This window comes from Astyanax mexicanus, chromosome 8 (assembly GCF_023375975.1).
Source record: "Astyanax mexicanus isolate ESR-SI-001 chromosome 8, AstMex3_surface, whole genome shotgun sequence".
Taxonomy (NCBI): domain Eukaryota; kingdom Metazoa; phylum Chordata; class Actinopteri; order Characiformes; family Acestrorhamphidae; genus Astyanax; species Astyanax mexicanus.
In genome coordinates, this window is record NC_064415.1 from 11,714,321 (window position 1) to 11,737,567 (window position 23,247).

At 37.2% G+C, this 23,247-nt stretch overlaps 1 protein-coding gene across 2 annotated transcripts; it reads right to left on the reverse strand.

The window, feature by feature from the left end:
• Positions 1–609: 609 nt before the first annotated feature.
• Positions 610–21,773, reverse strand: LOC103022185 (ankyrin repeat domain-containing protein 13C). 2 transcript variants are annotated; one of them, XM_049481848.1, is made up of 14 exons: positions 21,050–21,773; positions 19,856–19,897; positions 17,999–18,103; positions 15,084–15,169; positions 12,753–12,798; positions 12,466–12,532; positions 11,625–11,769; positions 10,443–10,574; positions 8,951–9,112; positions 8,753–8,832; positions 7,413–7,511; positions 6,696–6,796; positions 6,322–6,501; positions 610–4,739 (listed from the first exon to the last, which is right to left on the reverse strand). In XM_049481848.1, exons 1-13 carry the CDS (start codon positions 21,435–21,437, stop codon positions 6,371–6,373), a joined length of 1,584 nt encoding a protein of 527 aa, XP_049337805.1. In that variant the 5' UTR covers positions 21,438–21,773; the 3' UTR covers positions 610–4,739; positions 6,322–6,370. The 2 variants fall into 2 exon arrangements, with proteins under 2 accessions (XP_049337805.1, XP_007254658.2); XM_007254596.4 differs by having other exon boundaries at positions 610–6,501.
• Positions 21,774–23,247: the final 1,474 nt, after the last annotated feature.

Genomic DNA, 23,247 nt, shown 5'->3' on the forward strand with positions numbered 1-23,247 from the left:
AAAATTTGGTCTACAATCCTTTGCGTTTCTGTATCTTGATGGAGAAAATTCAGGATCTGACACAATTTATTATTAAAGATTGTGTGTCAACATTATCAAATTCATTTTAGGCCTAGTATAATCAATTTTGATCATAGTTTTTAGTTAATTTTTGGTTTTACCCACTGTCTACACTGATGTTTTAAAAATCATGTGGTCATGAAAATTTGCCTTAAAGGCATGGAAAAGTAATGAAAATATCATGGCAATGTATTGGTTAAAAAGTGTATAAACCCTGTAACGAATACATTTGGTTTAGTAATTTAGCCCTATAAGATGGAGCTCTCAGGATCGGACACAGATTTTATTAAAAAGTGTTTAACATTTTATCTGGTTCATTTTAGACCTACTATAATCAATTTTACTTTTAGTTTTAGTTCATTTTGGTTTTATTGTGCATGTTTGCACTGATGTCTTAGAAATCGTATGGTCATGAACATTTGCCTTGAAGGCATGGAAAAAAATGAAGAAAAAAAAACTTGAAAATTGATTAGTTAAGTGTATGGACCCTGGTATATGAGCATATACAACATGGTAACTGCAGCCTATAAAGAAACGCACAATTCAGGCTTAAGTTGTGATATAATTTATTTCTGTATGGTGCACTGTAGAGCCTCCACCCAGTCCACATCCTCCTTCAAATCCACCTGAGCTAAACCCTCTACCTCAGCTGTGCTGACTGGCTGGAGTTGAAACAGAATGTAGACTGGACAGATTTCAATTTCAGCTTGATAGGAAAATAGTGTGTGGCGTATGTGCCGTCTGTACAGTTTGCAATATGTTTTTACATCATTTTTACATGAGTAGCTTTCATGTTGAAAAACACAGAACAGAGATTAGAAAGCGTAACATAACTGATGCTACTATGAATACATGTTAATCAATATAATAGGTTTCACAAGACAATGGTGCGCACACACAGTGACAGATCTGCCACATTATATACATTTAAAAAAAAAAAAAAACAGGGGTGTTACCATCGTGAGCTGTAGTGCTGGTACTGTTTCTGTACTCAAGCTACAGAATATTCTTCAGGATCAGAATCACTCCACAAAAACAATATGTACAGTTCTGAGTGCAACACGCGAAAGTGGTGTTACATGAGCAATGTGTACTGAATAGGAGAATGGTAAAGAGTTTAAATTCTTGACGAGAAGCTGAAGAGTTTTGATGCGTCCCTTGATGGATCAAAAAGGTTTAGCAAATAGCATTTTGAAATTCTTTCAGAATTTATGAACAACAAACATACAGCAGCTCTCATTTTGAAACACTCAATTTACACATCTGTAGTATCAGGGTTATATCTGGATCAGCACAGGCCAAGCCACACAAAAAATAGGGGAAATTTGGTTTAAAACAAATAAAAATGCAAGAGGTCATCACAAATGTATTGGAGCCACATCCGCTCTGTAAAGATTCTCCATTTGACAAAAAAAAAAAATAAAAACAAAGGGGCATGTGGCTAAAATCTGATCAGAATACAATCCAGATACCAGTCATACACACACTATATTGCCAAAAGTATTCGTTCACCCATCAAAATCATTGGACTCGGGTTCCAATCCCTTCCATAGCCACAAGTGTATAAAACCAGGCCTCCAGACTGCTTCTACAAACATTACTAAAAGAATGGGGAGATTTCCTCACTACTAAATATTCCACAGCCAACTGTCAGTGATATTATAACACAGTGGAAGAGACTGGGAACGACAGCGACTCTGTGCTCTGTCAGTGTAAAATAACAGAGGATGCTGAGGAGCATAGTGCACAGAGTTCACCAACTTTCTGCAGAGTCACTACACCCATCACTACACACCTCCAAACTTCATGTAGCTTCAGATTAGATCAAGAACAGTAGAGTGTAGAGAGACTCATGGACTGGGTATCCATGGCCAAGCAGCTCCATCCAAGCTTTTACATCAAGAACAATGTAGGCAAGTACTTTTGGCAATATGGTGTATGGTGACCCAAGTGTAAACAGGGTCTTCGGCTTTAAAGGGGCATTCCAGCCTAAATTAATATTTTTGTCCTGGCCTTTTTTGAGATTTTGTACAATTTACTTTGTAATTATTGGCTAAATTTACTACATTATTACTTTTACTAGATAACAAAAGAGGTCAATCTTACAGCTCAACAGAAATCGCAAACAGATATGTTTAATATTTAAACTTCATTTGTTTTGTAGTGTTTAAAACAATTTAGCAACTTTCAGAAAGGAGGTTAATACATCATCTTTAATACTGTTGATACAGTAGCTTTTACTTTTAGATTTTGGTCAGAGAAAAAGAAGCTAAACTGAGGTAGATAGCATATCTAAGCAACCAGGTTGCTACCTTAACTTTAAATTAAAAAATAAAAGCAAAAAACTTAGTTTTTCATCTATTGTAATGCTTTGTATGGCTGAAAATGTTTTTCTTTTAGCTTCCTAACAGTAATTTTTTTTACATTTTGCTATGTAGCTCCTGTTAGCATTAGCCAGCTAGTTTCTTCCACCTTTAAAATAAGGAATTAGAAGGGAGTTTAGCTAGTCTTATCAAACATGTAAAATCACTCTTAAGCTGCGCCTGAAAACTTCCTTTTGAATAGAAATTTAACACCTACAATTGGCAAAACCCCAAAGTAGTGCTATATTATCTATATATCTATTATCTATGGAGTACAATTTCATAATGCAGACCTATAGTGTAGCAATGCTAACGTTTTTATATTTCTATATCTTGTATTGGCTGGAGTGCCCCTTTAACATCTCACAGTTTATTTAGTGAAATTCTGTATTTAATTGACAGTAATCTGGTCTTTACATGTATGTGAGAGAAAATAACAGCTACACTGGCTACATATTTACCAAAAGTAAAAAAAAAAAAAAAACATTACAAGCTAAAATGAACAGAACAGAAAGGAAAGAAGGCCCATAATAAGCTAAGCTACATCTAATCAAGTAAGACTATAACAACAGAAACAAGCCAAAATGAACCCACTCAACAGTAGAGGTACGTTTGATATGTCAGAATGCCCTCTAAACTTTTTTGCTGGAACGTTCAGGAGCTTCTTCTAGAACACACTATCCAGATACAGTGCTGCTAATCAGTGCATAGGTCCACAAACTCGGCTGCACGGCTGCGATACGCCTTCACTAATAATATCTAAGATCTGATACTATCTTAGTCGTTTTGGTTATTGCTTAAAGAAAACATAATTATAATAATAATAATAATTTGAAAATTTCACTCCTCTAAAGCTACATTTGGAACTGAATAGTAAAGTAAAGAAGGTCCCTGCTGAATAAAGGGGCTGGATTGATAAATCTACTCTAGAGCTGGGTAATATATTGATAGTTTATCGTATCCTGATTATTTATCTTTTTGACAATATTCTGTAATAAGCATATCAAGGACTCCACCAGTGCTTAAAGAACACTGACCCTCACATTACAGACAGTGTGGAAAATCCTGTTAAATTGGATAACGTGTTGTGAAAATTAAATTAAAATCACTGTATTATGCACGAAAGAGTATTTAAATAGCAGAATTTTCCACTGTTTATACATTTTGTCTGTGTGACAAAACGTGATCAATACTGTGTATGTGAAAAGGTCCTACTAAAAGGATATGGAAAATATATATATATATATATATATATATATATATATATATATATATTTTACATGGTCCACCTCTATCAGCGTGTGATTACGTACAACAAGGGCAGTGACTATACTGTTTATATTGGTATCGAAATTGTATCGTATCATTCCAAAATTATGCAATATATTGTGATATAAATTTTGTCCATATCACCCAGGTTTAGTGCACACTAAATATCTGCCTGATTTTAACCCTAAAACAGTTACAGATGTAAAATTGTGGGAAATGTTCTGTGTGAGATATTTATGTGACATTATTTTCAAATATTAGTAGAAGCTTGATAAAATCACACTGCAAGAAAAGCAAGATCTCAAACAGGATGCGATGACGTTACTTGTTAACGCATTAAGAATATGTATATAAAGAGTTAATTTGTGTGTCTTCAGTTGTATAGTTAATTTCTTAAGTCCTTTGCACATTTTTGCATTAAAGCAAATGTGATAAACATGGGTTTGGATTCTGAATGTGTCTACATTTTTCCTACTGATGTGATACACCTGATATGAAAAATACACAGCAGCAGCAGCAGCAGCAGAAGACCGTGACGAATTTCATACTTCAGACACGCAGTAAGCTCCGACTCTGTGAGTACTGAGTGCTCTCTATGGCTGGTGAAAAGACGCAGTCCTGCAGCTAAAAGTCCTGAGCTTTAGAGTGGTAACACAGTCTCCTCTGTTGGCCACTAGATGGAGACCTTAGTGAATTTTTCAGAGCATAGTTTCGATCCATTCCATCAGAACACACTTACATACACACGCATACAGTAATCACAGTTTCCACTGAAGCAAATGACAAAAATCTGATAGAAGCATCTCATCTCAAATGCCTGAATTTAAGAGGCATATCCCTCTTTTTCAATAAATTTGAATCAAAAACATACATTTATATCTTAGTTTGCAGTGTGAGATTTACTGTGTATAAGCTCTGTCCCAGTTGGTGCACTTAAAGATTGTGAGGTTGAAGTGTCTCCCATTTCTCATCTTGGGGTTTAAAGCAGTACCGATGAGCAGCATCCATACAGTAATGGAGAACCACATCAATAGGCTACAGGGTCATCTAAAAAAAATTAGAATATCACTGAAAAGTTACTTTGTTTCAGTAATTCAGTTAAAAATGTTAAACTCAAATATTATATAGATATATTACACACAGAGTGATCTATTTTAAGCGTTTAATTGTTTTATTGCTGATGATTATGGCTTATAGCCAATGAAAACCCAAAAATCAGTGTCTCAGAAACTTAGAATATTATATAAGACCAATTGGTACTTTTGGCAGTGTGCCAAGTACTGCTGGAAAATGAAATCCGCATCTCCATAAAAGTTGTCAGCAGAGGGAGGCATGAAGTGCTATAAGATATTGTGGGAAAACAATACTGCACTGACTTTAGACTTGATAATAAAACAGTGGATCAACACCAGCAGATGTAAATTTTACATTTCATTTGTAAATCAAGGGATCAGAGTCTGGAGGAAGAGTGGAGAGACACACAGTCCAAACTGCTCGAGGTCTAGTGTGAAGTTTCCACCAATCAGTGATGGTTTATCCATCTCTGCTGGTGTTGATCCACTGTGTTTTATTATCAAGTCTAAAGTCAGTGCAGTGTTTGCCCGCAAAAACTTACAGCACTTCATGCTTCCCTCTGCTGACTTTTATGAAGATGCAGATTTTATTTTCCAGCAGGACTTGGCACACTGCCTACATTGTTAAAAGCACCAATTGATCTTATATAATATTCTAATTTTCTAAGATATTGACTTCTGGGTTTTCATTGGCTGTAAGCCATAATTATCAACAATAAAGGAAATAAAAACCTGAATACATCTATATAATATGACATTCTAATTTTCTGAGATGCACCTGTATGTTGCACAAGTCTCACGTCCGTGCTTTTAACAGTGCTAAGGTATAAGATATCAACAGGTAAAATACATTATGAGGCATTACCTCAGGGGATAGCTTGGAAACAACACCCAAACTCGTGTAAGTTGTGAGATTTCTCCTAGATATTCTACCTTAAACTGTGAGTAGTATAATAGTAAAGTGGAAACATTTAGGATCCACAACAATTGAGCCACAAAGTGACCCACCAGGTAAAATCACAGAGCAGGGTGTCTGAGTGTTGAGAAATGGTACCACACCCGCTGTTAGAATTGGAAAGAGGGACAGACTATACACTTACGACTGTGGGTTTAGAATGGGATTTCATACAAGCCCTATCTGGGCGGGATTAGTTTCTCAGGGGGTCCTGAGGTAATTTTTCCTTTTATGAGGGTCCTCTGTGATTTTATTCCGGTCTGGAACGACCATGTACGTGTTTTTCTCAGACATCCTCTGAGAAAATTACAGGCTAAATTTCCTACTGTTTTTCACTGAACTCCATGGTCCTCCAGTAATTTTATTCCCATCCGGATCCCCATCTACGAAGATCCACATAAACACAACAGCGAGTGGAAATGGAGGAGCTACTGAACGCGATGTCATGTGACCGAGAAAGCCAATCTGGATGCAAGAGTTTTATCACTGAGTAGAAGTGTGAAATATTTTTCCCAGAAAAATTGAGAAACTAATCCCATCTGGATAGGGCTTTAGTGTTGTTTCTGCATGTTTGAGAAATGGGGCACACTTGGACACTCACCCAAAAACAAAAAGTCTGAACTGTGGAACAGGCTTGTAGATCCACGAGGCTAAAGATCAGGAAATCGGTTGGGGTCTTCTTTATAATCTGCAGGGATGGTGAAGACAGACTCCTCAAACTCAGTGTAGCGGAACTCCTGAAACGTCACTGTGGCCGTGATGGTCGGAAACACTGGGATGTCTTAAACAAATCAGAGTGGTGGAGAAAAAGGAAGTTTTAATAATGTCAATCACAAAATCACCTGACCGTTCAGTGGATGCAGCTGAGGAGCCAGAACTGAACTGTCGATGTCAGTACTGATAGTATGATAGCTGCACTCTCACAGATACTCTCTGTCAAAAACGTAATATATCAAATCACAGGAATGTTCTTACCTAGTTTGACTGGAAACCCCGGAGGAAGCTTCATTTGAACAAATTCTCTGAGTTTGTTGAAGTGCTTGAAGGGAGCAATGACCTCCAATACATTCAGCAAGCTGGAAAAGCAAGCACACTCCAGTGACTTTTCAACTAAATGCATTTATGTGCTGAAATCCCTGCTTGTGTCATGGAATGGCCTCTGTTTCAGTGACCAAACTTTGGAGCTTTTTACACTGAAGAATAACTAAAAAGTTATGAAAGAATCAGGGTATTTTTTGATCAACTACACCAATGGTTGGGTATGTACATCTAAATGAATTTATAATCATAATACATAATAAATTTGCTCTATTTTAATATTTTACCTCTCTCATACTGCAGTGTTAGAGCTTTAATAATCACTTTCATTTTCATTTTCCCCCCATTTCTATTTTTCCTGTTTTTTACTTTTTGGCATATTATGAATCTCGCGATTGTTCTTTACATTGTATCAAAATTCAAGAACAATGAATAGACCTATATACCAATTTTTATCATGACTTTTTTCTGCTGTAAAGCTTTGGATATACAAGGTTTTTGCTTGACAGCAACGCATTTGTGGAGATACACTATATGGACATCATTGATTCATCTGAAATTAAGGGTGTTAAAAGAGTTTATCCTGCTTTTCTACATCTCTAGTCAGGATCATCATCATGTTCTACAAAAACCTTTAACAGTCAGTGAACTTACGATTCGATGCCCAGTGGAAAGTCTCGGCTCATGGCTACAGTCGCCTTGAAGTTTTTCCTGTTCTCCTTACACACCTGCTCTCGGCCCAGAGGAGGAGCCCTAAGAGACACACACACAGAAGAGAAGATCCACTTAATCACCATTTGTGTTTCTCACATAGGAATTTGACCTCTGCCAAATCCATGCAGTGCCCACACGGACGTGAGCAAGACGTGCGGTCAGTGTGCGGAGCAGAGTAGTGGTCAGTCCTAGCAATGAAAAACATTATGTGTCCACTGGCACTTTTCTTCAACATGTCATCATGCTGATCTCTTGGCTTGCCGTATGGACGTGTCTGTGACATTTTAAATTAAAATGAAGCAACTGAAGTAGGCAATCAAAAGTTAAATATTTTATATTTTTAGTAAATCATTCTGTAATCTATACGTCTACAAATCCATAGTTTGCCGTTTTCATCTTCTTTTCTGTGGTTGAAAGGCACCTGTTCTGTGTGTGTGAGGCCTGCTCTTCCCTTATTGGCTGGATGCAGCGCAGCTGACTGATTAATTTGAATAAAGTTGAGCTCTGTTGAACTTTTTTGCTGGAGATTGGGCTGCGTTCAATGCAATGCAACCCAGCATGCACTGCGGCATGTGGCAGATCTCTCCATTAAAATGAATAAGATGCGTCGAGGCTTAAGTGCCAGTGGACACGTATCGTAGGAAGCAGTTGGGGGTTGGGGGTTTTGCTCAAGGACACATAAAGTCATGTCCTGCTAGTTCAGGAAATTAATCCAGTGACCATGCAATAGAGTTTAGAAGCCGGGTGGGGCCAGGCTTAAGAAAATAGTCTGTGATGTAGGTGTCTGATTTTTAATGTTATTTTTATTTAATATAAAGCTATAGCATGACAATCACAATATAGCAAAGTAACAAATCAATCTGTTTTTTTTTTATAAAAGCTGCACAAGTTCGAATGTTATAATCACAAAGCTCTGGGATGTAGATGCAAGCCCCTCCATTTGTCCGCATTTGCTAGCAGCGCTGTGCCCAGCTGTTCTATAATAAGTCTATGTTTCTTCAGTGTTGCAATGTTAATTAACATTATTCTAAACAGATTTTGCTCATTCAAACAGCCCAAAATGTTTTTAAAAAGCTCAGTTTTAGCGCTCTACTTACAAAAAAAAAAAGTCGGGTTTAAATCAGGCTCATAATGACAATTTGTGGAGCGGATCAGGTCAGGCTTGGGCAGAACGTGCCCGATCTAAGCTCTACCTTGCAACCAAACAGCCACTTCTCCAATCTTCCAGCACATCTATAGAAAATGTAAGCTTCAGCAAGAGTCTGGAAGATGGTACTTACTTTCCCACCTCTGCAGAGATATACTCCTCCCAGGACAGTGTGTTGGGCTCAGGGGCAGAGAGCGACTGTCTTCGGACAGGCTGGTGAATAAACACAATGGGTAAAATGTTAGTTCTGCAACCCAGGCATCCTTCATTCACATTCCACTCCAGCACAGCTGTGCATGTGTTCTCAGATGCAGTGTGATGTACAGCACACCTCAAAGCTTTGCTCCGACAGACTGCCTCCTTTGCTCAGACTCTCCATGATGGCTTTGTTGCGCAGGATGTCCTCCTCACTCAGATGCTCTCGCCTCTTCCTGGACTCCAGAACCAGACCCTTCACCGTGTAGAAATCCCCCACAAAGTTCCCTACTTTCTCCTATTATACAGATAAACACCAAAAAGAAATGTGACACAGTGTGCTTGTATGATAATAAAAGTAAGGTAGATCTTAAAAAAAACCAGCAATAATTTATTCCAAATAAATAATTCAAAGATCTCAACACAGCAGATGGAGCATTTTGCACCGTATGACCTTAAGAGCAATCTGCCAGAGCTGCTGATCTACGAGTCCTTAGGGAGCTTCAAGGCCGTCCTTTCAAACTGCTGGCCAATAAAGTGTAAAAAATAATCGATTCTGAGACACAGCATGACTCTTAAAGATATCACACTGATGCACATATCTCTCATGCATGAACATTTTTTTTACTAAAAAAAGCCGAAAGATATACAGTTATGAAACACTAAAGCACCACTGGTCACACTGTGATTTAAAGAGTAAGGTAATTATACAAAAATCTAATCAATTCGATAAACAAAACAAATAAAAATTGTAGTTGGGTGAAATAAGCATGATAATTTATTTTATATTGAATTATTAGATAGTTAAACAAAGATATAAGCCTAAAGATGGAACAAGTTTGAAGGCTACATTTTAATTTAATAAGCTAAAAATGTGACTTATAATCAAGATAACAATGTAAAATAATAATAATAAAAATAAATCAAATAGATACATAAAGCAATGTTTTATAATCACATCCTATAATCACACCAATATATAGGTGAGCATATCATCACGGTCACACAAAAACCTTTATCTCCAAAATAGAAACTTCAAAAAGGAGGAGGGAAAAAATATTTAAAATTCAGTGTAAAGGTTGCATTCCATTCGGGAATAAGTCGTACTGGAACATTCCTATTGGTGCATTCAGTATAAAATTCTGACACAATGTCCACTGACCAGCCAAAGGTCATTGGAAGCGTTACCTCAGAAGACAACTTGGAAACACCCACACCTGTATAAGCTGTAAAGGGTTTACAAGTAAGAGAAGCTGAACACTGGCCAGAATTAACAAAATTGAAATGAGGTCTGATATTGAATGTATGAATGGTACATTCCATTTCTGCAGTTCTAAAGTTAACACTGCTTGCACCACAATGAGGCGTGTACTGGGAATACATCATAAAAGGCATTACCACCCATAGTGGACAGCAAAGTGGGATATAGCAAAAGCTATAGGAGAAGATGCCAGTTTCAGTGCAGTAATGTTTGGCATGTCAGTGTAAAAACAATTGCCCAATTCATATTGAGCCATTCATTGAAAGCTTAAAACCATGGAGATACAAGACCTACTGAATCCATTTAGTACTGCTTAACAATGTAACATGTTTTGTATGTGAATCGTGCAAAAAGACATGATAATTACCGTCTTATCCTCCCTGAAGAGCCAGCCGATCTGACTGCGGGAGAAGGAGATGGACTTGGTGGAGAGAGTGGCTGAATAGATATCGCTGCCCATCAGAATATCCACCTCCTCCTCGGTGTCCATCTCTGAATCCTGTGCAGAAGGGGACAGTCAAAAATCTGCTCATACCAACTGTTCTTACCCCATACTTTTACTCAATTCCCCCCGATTTAGCTGAGCCATTTAACTCGCTCACTAACTAGGACCCACCCTATTACTAGCAATGCCCTGACACTAGGAGATTAAGGTCAAGCACATGCCTCTCCTGCTACATGTGAAATGAACTACCTCCTCTTTTAAAATTGCCCTCACTAGGCAGCAGCTAATGCATTCAGAGAAAAACGTCCAATCCCTAGACCCCCCCCTTAAGAAAGAGCAAGGCCAATTTTGCTCTCTCGGACTCTGGCTGCTGATGGCTAAACAGCATGACCTGGAATTTTGCTATTTATAGGTATAGGTTTGAATAAAATAAACATTGTTGTTTTATTCTATAAACTACAGACAACATTTCTGCCAAATTCCAAATACAAATGTTGTCATATAGAGCATTTATTTGCTCTAAATGGGAAATGGCTGAAATAAGACCTCAAATAATGCAAAGAAAACAAGTTCATATTCATAGTCAAGTTTTAAGAGTTTTTGGTGGAATAACCCTGGTTTTTAATCACAGTTTTCATGCATCTTGGCATGTTCTCCTCCACCAGTCTTACGCACTGCTTTCGGATAACTTTATGCCTTTACTCCTGGTGCAAAAATTCAAGCAGTTCAGCTTGGTTTGATGGCTTTTTACAATAAATGTATTGAATCAGCTTTACAGATATACAGGTCCAAGCCTCGTATGAGTAAGCACCATGATGATAGTGGTTTTATGTCAATGTTTTAGGCTGCTGAGCCACTCAGAGCCTCATACTAAATCAGTCTAAAAGCACTGCACTGACTGGAACATATTTGTACAACTTAGCTCCGTTAGATCCTCTTAAAACTTAAGCAAAATCAAAGTTATCCAGTAGAGGAAGGTGCAATCCTCACAACCCCCAGCCTAATATGTTAGCTATGCAGTAATGAGACTAAGTGGTAAGACTATAAAAAAGGTCTTTGAAAAGTTAAAGTAGTAAATAATCCCAGGCATGCATCACTTCTGACCTCGTGGTGAATTCTCTGGTACACTTTCTGTTCATTGTCCAAAACGGTGAAGGCCTCGGCGCGTGGTGCTTCTCCGTTAAAGATAAAGCTGAGGTCTCCTCTCTGGCACTTTCTGTCACTGAAGTCCACTAGTGTGGTGTCTAACCTGCAGAACAGATCAACAGAAGCTGAAATACTTGCATTTTCAGTGTCTCTGTCCAACAACAACAACAACAACAAAAAAACACTACGATTTCCTTCCCTCTGCTTTTTTTTTAAATATCATTTAAGACACAGACAAAAATGCTAGCAGCTAGCACTGTAAGGAATGATAGTACTTCATAAAATACCTCATCAATATATCATAAAGAAGGAAGTAATACAGAAATTTAAGTTCAAATTACACATTACTGAACAGAGCCTTCCATATATATCTGTAAAGAACAGTATTTATACTTATGTATATGTGGAAATCTAAAATCTTTTGGCTTTCTTTCACCAAAAACAGCATTTTAATGTACATAAAAGCCCAAAATGCAGACAAAACCACCTTTTATTAAATACCCAGATACATATGGATGATGCCTTGGTGTTTACTAGGCTCCTAACACATTTGATCCAGCTAATCAACAGAAATTATCAGCCCCTTTCTGTGTTGTGTAGGACAGAGGTCTTCTATGACAAGGGTTGGGAACCACTGCGCTAGAGAGGGAATTCCTAATTTTGGTCCTTAAGGTAAACCACACTGGTATCTTTTATCTCCAAAATGGCAACTTTAAAGAAGAAGGAAAATACTAAAATATTATATTTCAAGTAATTTTGGAGCATATCTGTTGAGAAAACTCCATATAATCATGGTTACCTGATATTCATTCCCTGCTTGTAGATCTTGCAGGCATCAGATGGCAAAATCCGAGACAGTAGAGGCACTGAAATAAAGAGAAGAAATAAGCATATGCCGCTTTGCAAAATTACACAAAAACTGTCAGACAGCAATTTTTTTTCAAGGTGCCTTAATGTGCCCTAAGGGTATGTACATGCTAATATTTTTGGAGAAAACTAATTTATGATTTATGACATAGACAACAGGGATGCACAATTAATAGATATTAAATTGTAAACATTTCAGACTATTTCAAATGCACTCACCCCAACTCTGAAAATCCCAGTGCAGCTCCAGGTAAAAGTCGCCCAGCTATAACATTAAAGAAACTAATTAATATTCTAAAAACAAAATAAGAAATACCAGGGGTGGGAAACACAGGGCATTTCATAATATGATATGATCACAATACACTGCCCACAATAATGATAATATCACAATACTGTGATTCAGTGATACTCCATATATCACACGACAATTCACTACGATACTTCACAGCATCTGTGTTACTGAAGAGGATAAAATACTCCTAAATAAGCAAATTGCAGGTTTAACCTATATATTTAATTATAGCACCACCATGTGGAGTAATAAAACAATAACTGTAGTAAGACTAATTAAGGAGCGAGCCCTAGTAGTTCATATATATATATATATATATATATATATATATATATATATACAGTGAGTCCAAGAAGTATTTGATCCCTTGCTGATTTTCTTCGTTGGCCCACTAATAAAGACATGATCATTCTATACTTTTAATGGTAGATGTATTCTTACATGGAGAGACAGAATATTAAAAAGAAAATCCAGAAAATAAATCTAAGGAATATATATTAATTGATTTGTATTTCATGGAGTGAAATAAGTATTTGATCCCTTAGTATTCATTAGCAGTTCTGGCTTTTACAGACCAGTTAGACACTCCCAATCAACTTGTTACCTGACCTGAAGCCACCTGTTCTCACTAATCACTTGTGTGAAAAACACCTGTCCACAGAATCAGACAGATCACACAGATTTCAATCTCCAACATGGGTAAAACCAAAGAGCTGTCACAGGACCTCAGAGTCAGAATTGTTGACCTTCACAAAGCTGGAATGGGCTACAAAAAGATTAGTAAGGTGTTGGATGTGAAAGTAACAACTATTGGTGCAATTATCAGAAAGTTTAAAGAGTATAACATGACAATCAACAGACCTCGCCCCGGTGCTCCAAAGAAGATTTCGCCTCGTGGGGTGGCAATGATGCTGAGAACGGTCAGAAATCGTCCTGCAACCACTCGGCAGGAGTTAGCAAATGACCTGAAGGCAGCTGGGACCACAGTTTGCAAGGAAACAATTGGCAACACTTTGCGCAACAATGGATTCACATCCTGCAGTGCCCGAAAGGTACCCCTGCTGAAGAGAGCACATGTGAGGCGCGCCTCAAGTATGCCAATGATCATTCGAAAGATGAACCAAGTTATTGGCAGAAGGTTTTGTGGTCAGACGAGACCAAAATTGAACTTTTTGGCCTCAACTCCACCCGCCATGTGTGGAGGAAGAAAAATGCTGCCTATGACCCCAAGAACACTGTGCCCACCGTCAAGCATGGAGGTGGAAGCATAATGTTTTGGGGGTGTTTCTCTGCCAAGGGTACAGGGCTACTTCACCGCATCACTGGGAAGATGGATGGAGCCATGTACCGCACAATCCTGAGGGACAACCTCCTCCCCTCTGCCAGGGATCTGAAAATGGGCCGTGGTTGGGTCTTCCAACATGATAACGACCCTAAACATACAGCAAAGGCAACAAAGGATTGGCTCAAGAAAAATCACATTAAGGTCATGGAGTGGCCCAGCCAGTCGCCAGACCTCAATCCGATCGAAAATCTATGGAGGGAGCTGAAGGTCAGAGTTGCCAAGCGACAGCCCACCAACCTTCATGATTTAGAGAGGATCTGCAAAGAAGAATGGGCCAAAATTCCCCCTGGTGTGTGTGCTAAACTTGTGGTTAACTACAACAAACGTCTCACCGCTGTGCTTGCAAACAAAGGCTTTGCCACTAAGTATTGAGTGTGTTTGGCAAGAGGGATCAAATACTTATTTTCCTAATTGAAATACAAATTAATTAAAATATATTCTTTAAAATTATATTCTGGATTTTTGTCTTGATATTCTGTCTCTCCATGTTAGAATATATCTACCATTAAAAGTGCAGAAGGATAGTGTCTTTATTAGTGGGCAAACAAAGAAAATCAGCAAGGGATCAAATACTTCTTGGACTCACTGTATATATATATATATATATATATATATATATATATATATATATCAATATTTGATTTAATGTAAACTGAAACAATATTTCATAATATCGATATTATGTTCTACCCCTAATAAATACAATACAGAAAAAAGATACTGGACAAACTGCTTTGAGATTTAGGCCACACAGGCCTGAATGCTCCCATAACAGATTTAGAAAAATGCCTGAGTGCAGAGTTGTCCATTTTCTGCTGAAACTACAGAATGCTGGTGTGTAGAACACTTTGTGTGTGTGGTGTCTGTGTGTGAGTGTGTGTGTGTGTGTGTGTGTGTGTGTGTTCTTTACCTCCCACAGTGCTTTGAGCAGCCGAGGCCTTTTGTTCTCCACGTTTTCTCTGGACTGCTGTTTCAGCTTCCGCAGTAACGCCGTGACTGAAACAAGGAGAGGAATACATTAGCCGAGCAGGAATCCCCCAGTTCTCTCTCACATACACACACACACACACACTACTATACAGATTATAGCCACGATATCACCTTTCCTTTATCAATAGTGATACTGGAATGTTAAGCAATAATACTAATACTATTCCTAATAAAACTTTTCTGCTTTAAAGACTTTTAAGCTTTAAAATAAAAGTGAAATGATACCACCATTTTTTCATCAATGGTGATACTGATACTAAAATATTATGGTTTATTATGGTTTAAAAACATAAAAAGTTTGAAATATGCCTCGTGTATATAGAGATGGCACAATACCACCTTTTCTTTATCAATAATAATACAGATTTTAAAATTACACTTTGTCCAATATTGATACTGATCCAGATTTCGTCTTTAATACTAAAACACTTAAATTAGTTGAGATTCTAAAAGTAAATCATTATGCTCAAACTACTTAAGATACCTGGCAACCCCACAAAAAAGATACACACAACTCAAAATATGTGCTCCAGGTTTAGGAAAGGATGTCTACTGATACCGATATTGACCGACACTGGAGCAGAGGTGGTTAGAGTACTGGGTTATTGGTAATGACAGATGGTTTTGGGTTTGATGCCCTGGTTAAGCAAAGCTGCCAAATTTGTCACTTTACCTTCTGTTTATTTAGTAAAGACAAAACACCTCCCCTTTCATCTCCTGTACATAATGCAGTCTTTCCAGTCTTTAATTACTTAATTCTACTAACTTCTCCTGCTGTGTTCACAATAGTGGAAAAAATATATATATTTTTACGCCTTTATATGAATGTTGCTGTCAGACATAAAAGTTCTCATCTTCATTAGCGTTGTTTTCTAATTTCATGAGAAACAGATCAATAGAGATTCTCCCAAAATAACTTTTTTTACATTGACTTCCAGCAAACATCAATCTTTCTCATGTAAAGTTGTAACTAGAGTAAAAGGAATGCTACAGAAGACTATATGACTAGGCCACTGTGAGTTCAGGCCAGTCTCTCCTGATGCTCATTCAGCTTCTATGACAGTTCAGGATGGTGCTGCTGCAGACCCCAATTCAAACTCAGGCAACCGTAAAGGACAGTGAAAACACCCCTGTCAGCAAATGAAATCTGATCCTTATATAGAATTCACCTCCTCCGCTCCCAGCACTGCATAGCAACTGCAAAGAGGCATGGTACCATCTCTAAGGGCATTTATACTATAGATATCCAGAATAGCTTGATTCATATCACATCAGGGCTTTAATAATTAAATGAAAATTGATGCTTTAGGGACCATTTTTGTTTTTTTTAGCACAAACAAGCTTTAAAAGACTGAAAAAAATTAAACGGAATTTGCCAAACAATAAAACAGATTTTATACGGCCTTAGGTATGTATAGCTTGCATCTCAACACTCAAAATTAACTAGACATCCCCTGTATTACTTTAAGTGTATATATATTTAAAATAAAAAACATAATTAAAATCTAAAAAATAGGTTCATTGGTAGGTTTATTAACAAAATCAAAATGTGTGTTTTCTATTGATCATAAATTATACATACTGTGTCATTGAATTCATATCGATCCAAATTTTGCATATTTTTAACAGTACTATGTTTTCGACTTATCTTACAAAGACATGGCCTAAATATTTTGTGCTGACCTCGATACTGTGCATTATATTTTTCTTTGCAATTATAGCCCATTAACTTGAAAACTTTAATAGTGTTTATATCTTATGTTTTAATTATTTATCATTACTTTAAACATATTACATTCCATTTTATATGTCTGAAAATGATTATAAAGTGTGTGAAGGTGCGAAAATTGCAATAATATTGTTTAGCTCAATTAATTCTGGAATAATGCATTATTCAAGCAAAAACTGTTACTATGACAGGCATGAAACAATACATTATCCTTATTATGCATTACATTAAAGACCTGTGATTACTGTTAAAAAAAAAATAAAATAAAATAAAAAAAAACACATATCTGCCATGAATAAAAAGTGACATTGAGGTATTCAAAATCACTGACAAAATCAATACTCACACTGACCTATTTATCTTCAGAGAGTAAAAAAACCCTATAATTTAAGTCATATCTGTGTTATATTTAAAGAGCATTGGGAGCTATAGTGTATTATGAACAAAACATTAAAACAGCAGTCCTTAAGATTTTCTTCTTTTACACATGTGCAAGGTGCAATGCAAGGTTCATTGCTATCTTTCACCCCATCAACAGTCTATTTTCCCGTCTTCCACCTGTGTCCTTAAATTAGCAAAGAACCTTATGGATATTTCTACACCCATGGGCGTAGAATAAACAGAATACAAAATAAAATAAAATACTATTATTCTACATTAACAAAAATAAAGGTGGAGAAAGAGCTTCAAAAATGACTTAAAACCTGTCTCTTTAGCAGAACCTATTTTTACTTATTTTCCTATGGAGTGTAAAGGCGTTTTTATAGTAGTTATCTGGTTTTAAAATTATGCTTATATTTGCTTTAAAAGTATATTTTGTTACAAATAAACTGTATTATTATTTTTTATTATAAACAACCCCACAGGACTCCACAAAATGTGCTAAACAGTAATTTATACTGGTTTCTGCATTTAGAATTATAACTGTGTTTTGTTTGTATACAGCTCATATTTTTGTTTTTTTGCTTGCTTGTTTTTGCACTGCAACCCTGAAGATCCTATTTAAGCCACTGCTGTATGGCCTTGCTGCACTGGACCTGTCCACCCCTGTATGAGGTATGATCCCAGGGCGTGGTCAGATTACTGTGCTGATGGCTGGAACCTACTCATCTGTCTGTCTCCGTAGCTGATGGCCTCGGCGAGGGGACTCCACCCAAGGGCATTCTTCACTTTCACAGGTGCATTGTGGGCCAGGAGCAGATGAGCACACTCTGAAGGAAGGATAAAACATTATGGCACATCATTATAGGAGCTTTATTAGCTTTCCAGAATGCATAATAAATGGAGAAGAGCACAAATGAGAAACAGCAATGGTAATCTAATCTACTCTAATCAAATACAGACAAGAATTAGGAAATGAGGACATTCATTCATTTTGCATGATGCACAAAACAACCCAAACATCACTGTGCTGGGGGGTGGATTGTCTACTCCAGTATACCATGATACTGACACTTTGATACTGAATTTCAGGAGCCTCCCACGCTACCTTTAAGAAACTTTTGACGACAGAGCTCTTCAAAGAGCACCTACTCTTCTAACACTTCTAACAAACTAACTACTTCTAATCTCGTTTCATTCTTTCTTTCCTTTCCTCACCTATCCCACTATTTACCCTTGGCCTCCTTTAGGCCCTGTCAAAGAATTATTTCTATGTCCTCTATTGCGAATCTGCTTCACTATTTGTAAGTCTTTTTGGATAAAAGCATTCTCTAAATGCAACGTAATAGTATTGACAGATAATGATTTTCATATCTTAGAAATAATAAATAATATGTTGTTCCATAAAGCACCACTACATCACCCACTTATCAAATCTGTGTTTCAATTCTGTTTTAACTTTTCCTTTTTTTTTTTACGGTATCTGGGCTTAGACTGTAAACTGCAATGTAGTGCTGGGCGATATGGGAAAAATCATATATCACAATATGGATTTTTTTTATGTCACAATAACGATATATATCATGATATACCACATTCAAGTATGTTTTCAGTTATTCTTCGAAAAATATGACAAAATAATATCATTGCTTACTTTTTTTCCACCTTTATTTCAATGTGACATTAAACCCAACTTTCACAAACGAGAATTATTTTTAGTGCAGCAATATTGTGCAGCAATATATATGTATCAAATGAAAACAGATGAGGTAAATGCAGTAGCTAATTTTTTCAAAAGAACAATGCATCTCCATTGTTCAGCTCTCGTGAGTTTAATAACGCAAAGCATGTCGGAAACCGGCGTGTCCGCACATGTCCGTCAAATAAAGTAAAGCAGTGTCACGTCGCAAAACCACATTATGAAGCTTTTTTTTGCAAAGATTACTTTATTATCACCTATATAAACCGAGTTTATGCAAAGTGACCACCCCAATACATTTAATCATAGCCTACTTGATATATTTGCATGAATAATTGATTAAATTACTGTAGAAACAATAGGGACGATAGAAGGTAAGGAGCACGATAGACATTTTTCTATTGTTTCTATTATGTTATGTCTGTATAGAACACTGTGTACTAAACTAACAATTTTGGTTAGTAAAGCATTTTCCGAATGTTACAATTAACATTGTTAAAAGATTTCTGAATGTTCTAAGAATGTTTTTTAATTTAACATTATAAGTGTTCTGCGAACGTCATTTGTGTCAATGTTTCAAGTTTTAGTTTTGCCAATGTTACTATTTATGTTTCCATGCTGCTAGTATTCATCTAGTTATGTAAGAAACATTCTAAAAACGTTGTGATGCAAACCATTTATGTGTTGCACGTTTTAAGAACGATTCTGGAACAGTATTTCTGTATTGTTACTGGCTAATCTTTCTGGAACCTTTTCAGAATGTTACTACATATTCTCATAATGTTCTCTGTTAGCTGGGTAAGAACTGTTTTAGTGTGGTAAGAACAAGTAAATAGAACAGATTAGTCATTAGTGTGTTGGATGCTCATGTTGTTCCACTCACCTTTATGACCCAACATCACAGCCAGGTGGAGGGGCGTGTTTCCTGGAATGGAGAGAATAATTATAACCCCTGCTAAACATTTTGAGATTTTAAAAATCAAACACTGAACGATCTAAGCTATAGTCATTTTACGCTTTATGTTAAAATCTAAATATTTTATAATATTGTTTAATTAGCAATAACATTTTATTTAGTTTATATAAAGGGCATTTTACGCCTGTTGTAAAGGCTGGGTATTTAATTGAAACCATCCTGCAAAACCTCTTTCTAAAGTTATCTTGCACATCTCTGTAAATATTTAGAATATAAAGGAGTTTGTGTTACATACTTTGAATACATCACAAACAGCACAAATGCTATTAGCAACAGTAAGCTAGCACACATGATACATGTGCGTTGTTTAACTTGTGTGCCTGTCTACATGTACATTGTTTAACCTGTGCATCCGGTTATGCATGCGTTGTTTAACCTGTGCACCTGGGTACACATGCATTGTTTTCCCGTGCGTCTGGCTACACCTGCGTTGTTTAACCTGTAGTCTGGCTACACATGCATTGTTTAACATGTGTCCAGCTACATGTGCATTGTTTGTACATCCGGCGTTGATAATGTTTCTCGAACACGGGGAGAGAGTGCAGCCAGGGAGGGCAGTCTGGGCTCGCCTCGTGGCGTTGATAACGTTTCTCGGCTACAGGTCCGCTCAAGTCTGATGTTAAGTGAAGTTTAAGGGTTTACTTAACCTAGCACTACAGCACCTGGTGCTGTATCTTTATAACTAAAACTCTTTCTCTAAAAACATTTAGTCCTTTGAGTTTTAGAGTGGTAAAATTTAATATGGGGGGAGAACGCAGGTCGAGTTATGTGCTGCAGAGCTGTTAACCAATTAGAGGCGATATGTTTGCATATATAAATATTCATGAGCAAGAGCCAAAACCTGTCTTTCTTCAGAGACCAGTAATTCAGTGATCTAAAGCAGGGCTAAATAGAAACACCTGAGCAGTTTTTTTCCACAAAAAAACGGCTCACATTGCATTCATTCATACTAGAGAACGCTATTAGACTGTTTAAAATTAATGAAAAAAGGATGGAATGAGAACTTTAACCGGTACGTCTGGCTAAACGTACGTTATTTAACCTATACGTCCGGCTACACGTGCAGCTTCTGTTGCCAAGGCGACACAGGTCAGAGCTCACCGTGTAGATCTTTCTGCGCGATGTTTTCAGTGCGGATTAATGAAGACAGTCTCCGTACGTCGCCCTTGTACACACACTCGTGGACGGGGAATTCGGTCGTGGTCGGAGTGTCGGTGGTCTTGTTGTCGTCGTGGTGGTGGGGGGTGGTGTTGCCGTTAGTATCGCCGCGGCGCTGCTGCAGTCTGCAGGGTGAGGGGAGGAGGAGGTGATGGAGGGGGTTGTTGTTGTAAAGGTCGATCTTCTCGATCTTCTCCTTCTTCTCGGTTTCTCCTCCTTTCAGCGGGTCGGCGGAGATCTGCAGGGGGCTGTGCGGGGGGCTGTGCGGGGGTCTGTGTGGGTCGCGATGAGCCGGATCTCGGCGCAGGCTGCAGATCGTGTCCCCCGTCATCGTGAATAAAACACACACAGGCGGAGAAGCTGCTGGGTTTATAATCCGAGTCTCTGAAGCGCTAAAACGGCGTTAATCACGGCAGACGCTGAGCGGAGGTGTCCGGCTGGGTGTCGGTTCGGTTTTTGGGACCACCCGCAGGCCGGCAGACCCTCATACTGGACCCGCAGCAGCGGCTCTGCTCGGTCAACGCTGTATCTCAACGCTGCTGCTGCTGCTGGAGGTGATTTAGCGCAGATCCGCAAGGGGGCGACAGATACAACATGCAGTGAATCTGATCAACTACTGGGCAATCAATAAACAATAATCAATAATGTGAACAGTATGAAGTATGGCAGTTATTAAAAATTATGAGTTTCTTTGATTTTACCTAATTAAAACCTCTGGAAAAAATCAAGAGGAAGATGGATGATCACAAGCCATCAAACCAAGCTGAACTGCTTGAAGTTTTGCACCAGGAGTGGCATAAACATTAAAAAAAGCAGTGTGTAAGACTGGTGGAGGAGAATATGCCAAGATGCATGAAAACTGTGTTTAAAAACCAGGGTTATTAAACCAAATATTGATATAAAACTTTATGAATGTGAACTTGATTGAGGTCTGAAAGCTCTGCATCTTTTTGTTATTTCAGCCATTTTTCGTTTATTCCTTACAGTTCACATTTACAAATATGTACAAACATTACTAAAACATCACTCAAGAAAAGGCTAAATATATACTTACTTACTTACAAACGAACTGTACGCACTGTGTCTCTCTGCTCCTGAGGCACTGGTGATTGCAGCTGCAGAGCTGATTAATTGTCCTCTGCCTTCTTAATGAGCAAGAAAAATTAATGTTTAGTGTCGAAAAATATATATCTCTTTAAAAAAAAAATAATGCCCCCATATCGTGTAACCCTAATACTTGCTGTAATATCGACGCTATAGTAGCTATACATAAATAAAACCGTTTAAAAGACTTTTATTTTGAAATACTGTTAAAAGCCGGCTGTATTTTGAAGCGGTGACCCGGGCCAAAGACTTTCTAATAGAGAGGGGAACACCCACTTGAGAATCTTTTTCGGGTTTGTTTGTTTGACCACCAGAGGGCGCTTCCGGGGGAGTCCAAAACGAATGGGAGCAAATTCATAGTTTAATAGTTTAAATGTTAAACAATTTTTATACTATTTTTTTATTTAGTCGACACAGACCGATATCACATGTTTCAGTACCGCAGACACATTTGTAAAGCTTTTAAACTTCAGTAATTTAGCTTTTAAACAGCATCAGCTCAGCAAACAATCAGCACACTCTAGCTTTTAAATATATTTTACTTAAAAACCATGTTACTTTCATGTTAAAATAGAGCAAGGTTATTTTAAAGATTAAAAACTACCCTGAGCCATGAATTTAGCAATTGACATTTTAAATTGTGTTTATGTCCACTGCTACTCTATTAACCAATTAATTGTTTGATAAAAAGACTTATAATAAAAAAATAACCTTTTTTAACAATATACTTTATAGTATACAATATAGTAATATGTATTATTGATTCTTTTTTTTTTACAATACTAAAAAATATATATTTTTCAATCTGTTTTCCTTGCCATTTACGGCAACTGGATTTTGCACCACTTCAAGTTATTAAAAATAAACATAAACAGGGGTGTTCTAAATCATTTGACCCATATATTATGAAGTAAAGTCTCTTTTCTTAAATTACATGACATTTTTTTAATTAGTTTAATAATTTCTAAATTATTTTATATAAAGTTTTTTTATAAAATCAGTGTTGTGTCCTACTTTTATTTTTTAACTGGGAAACC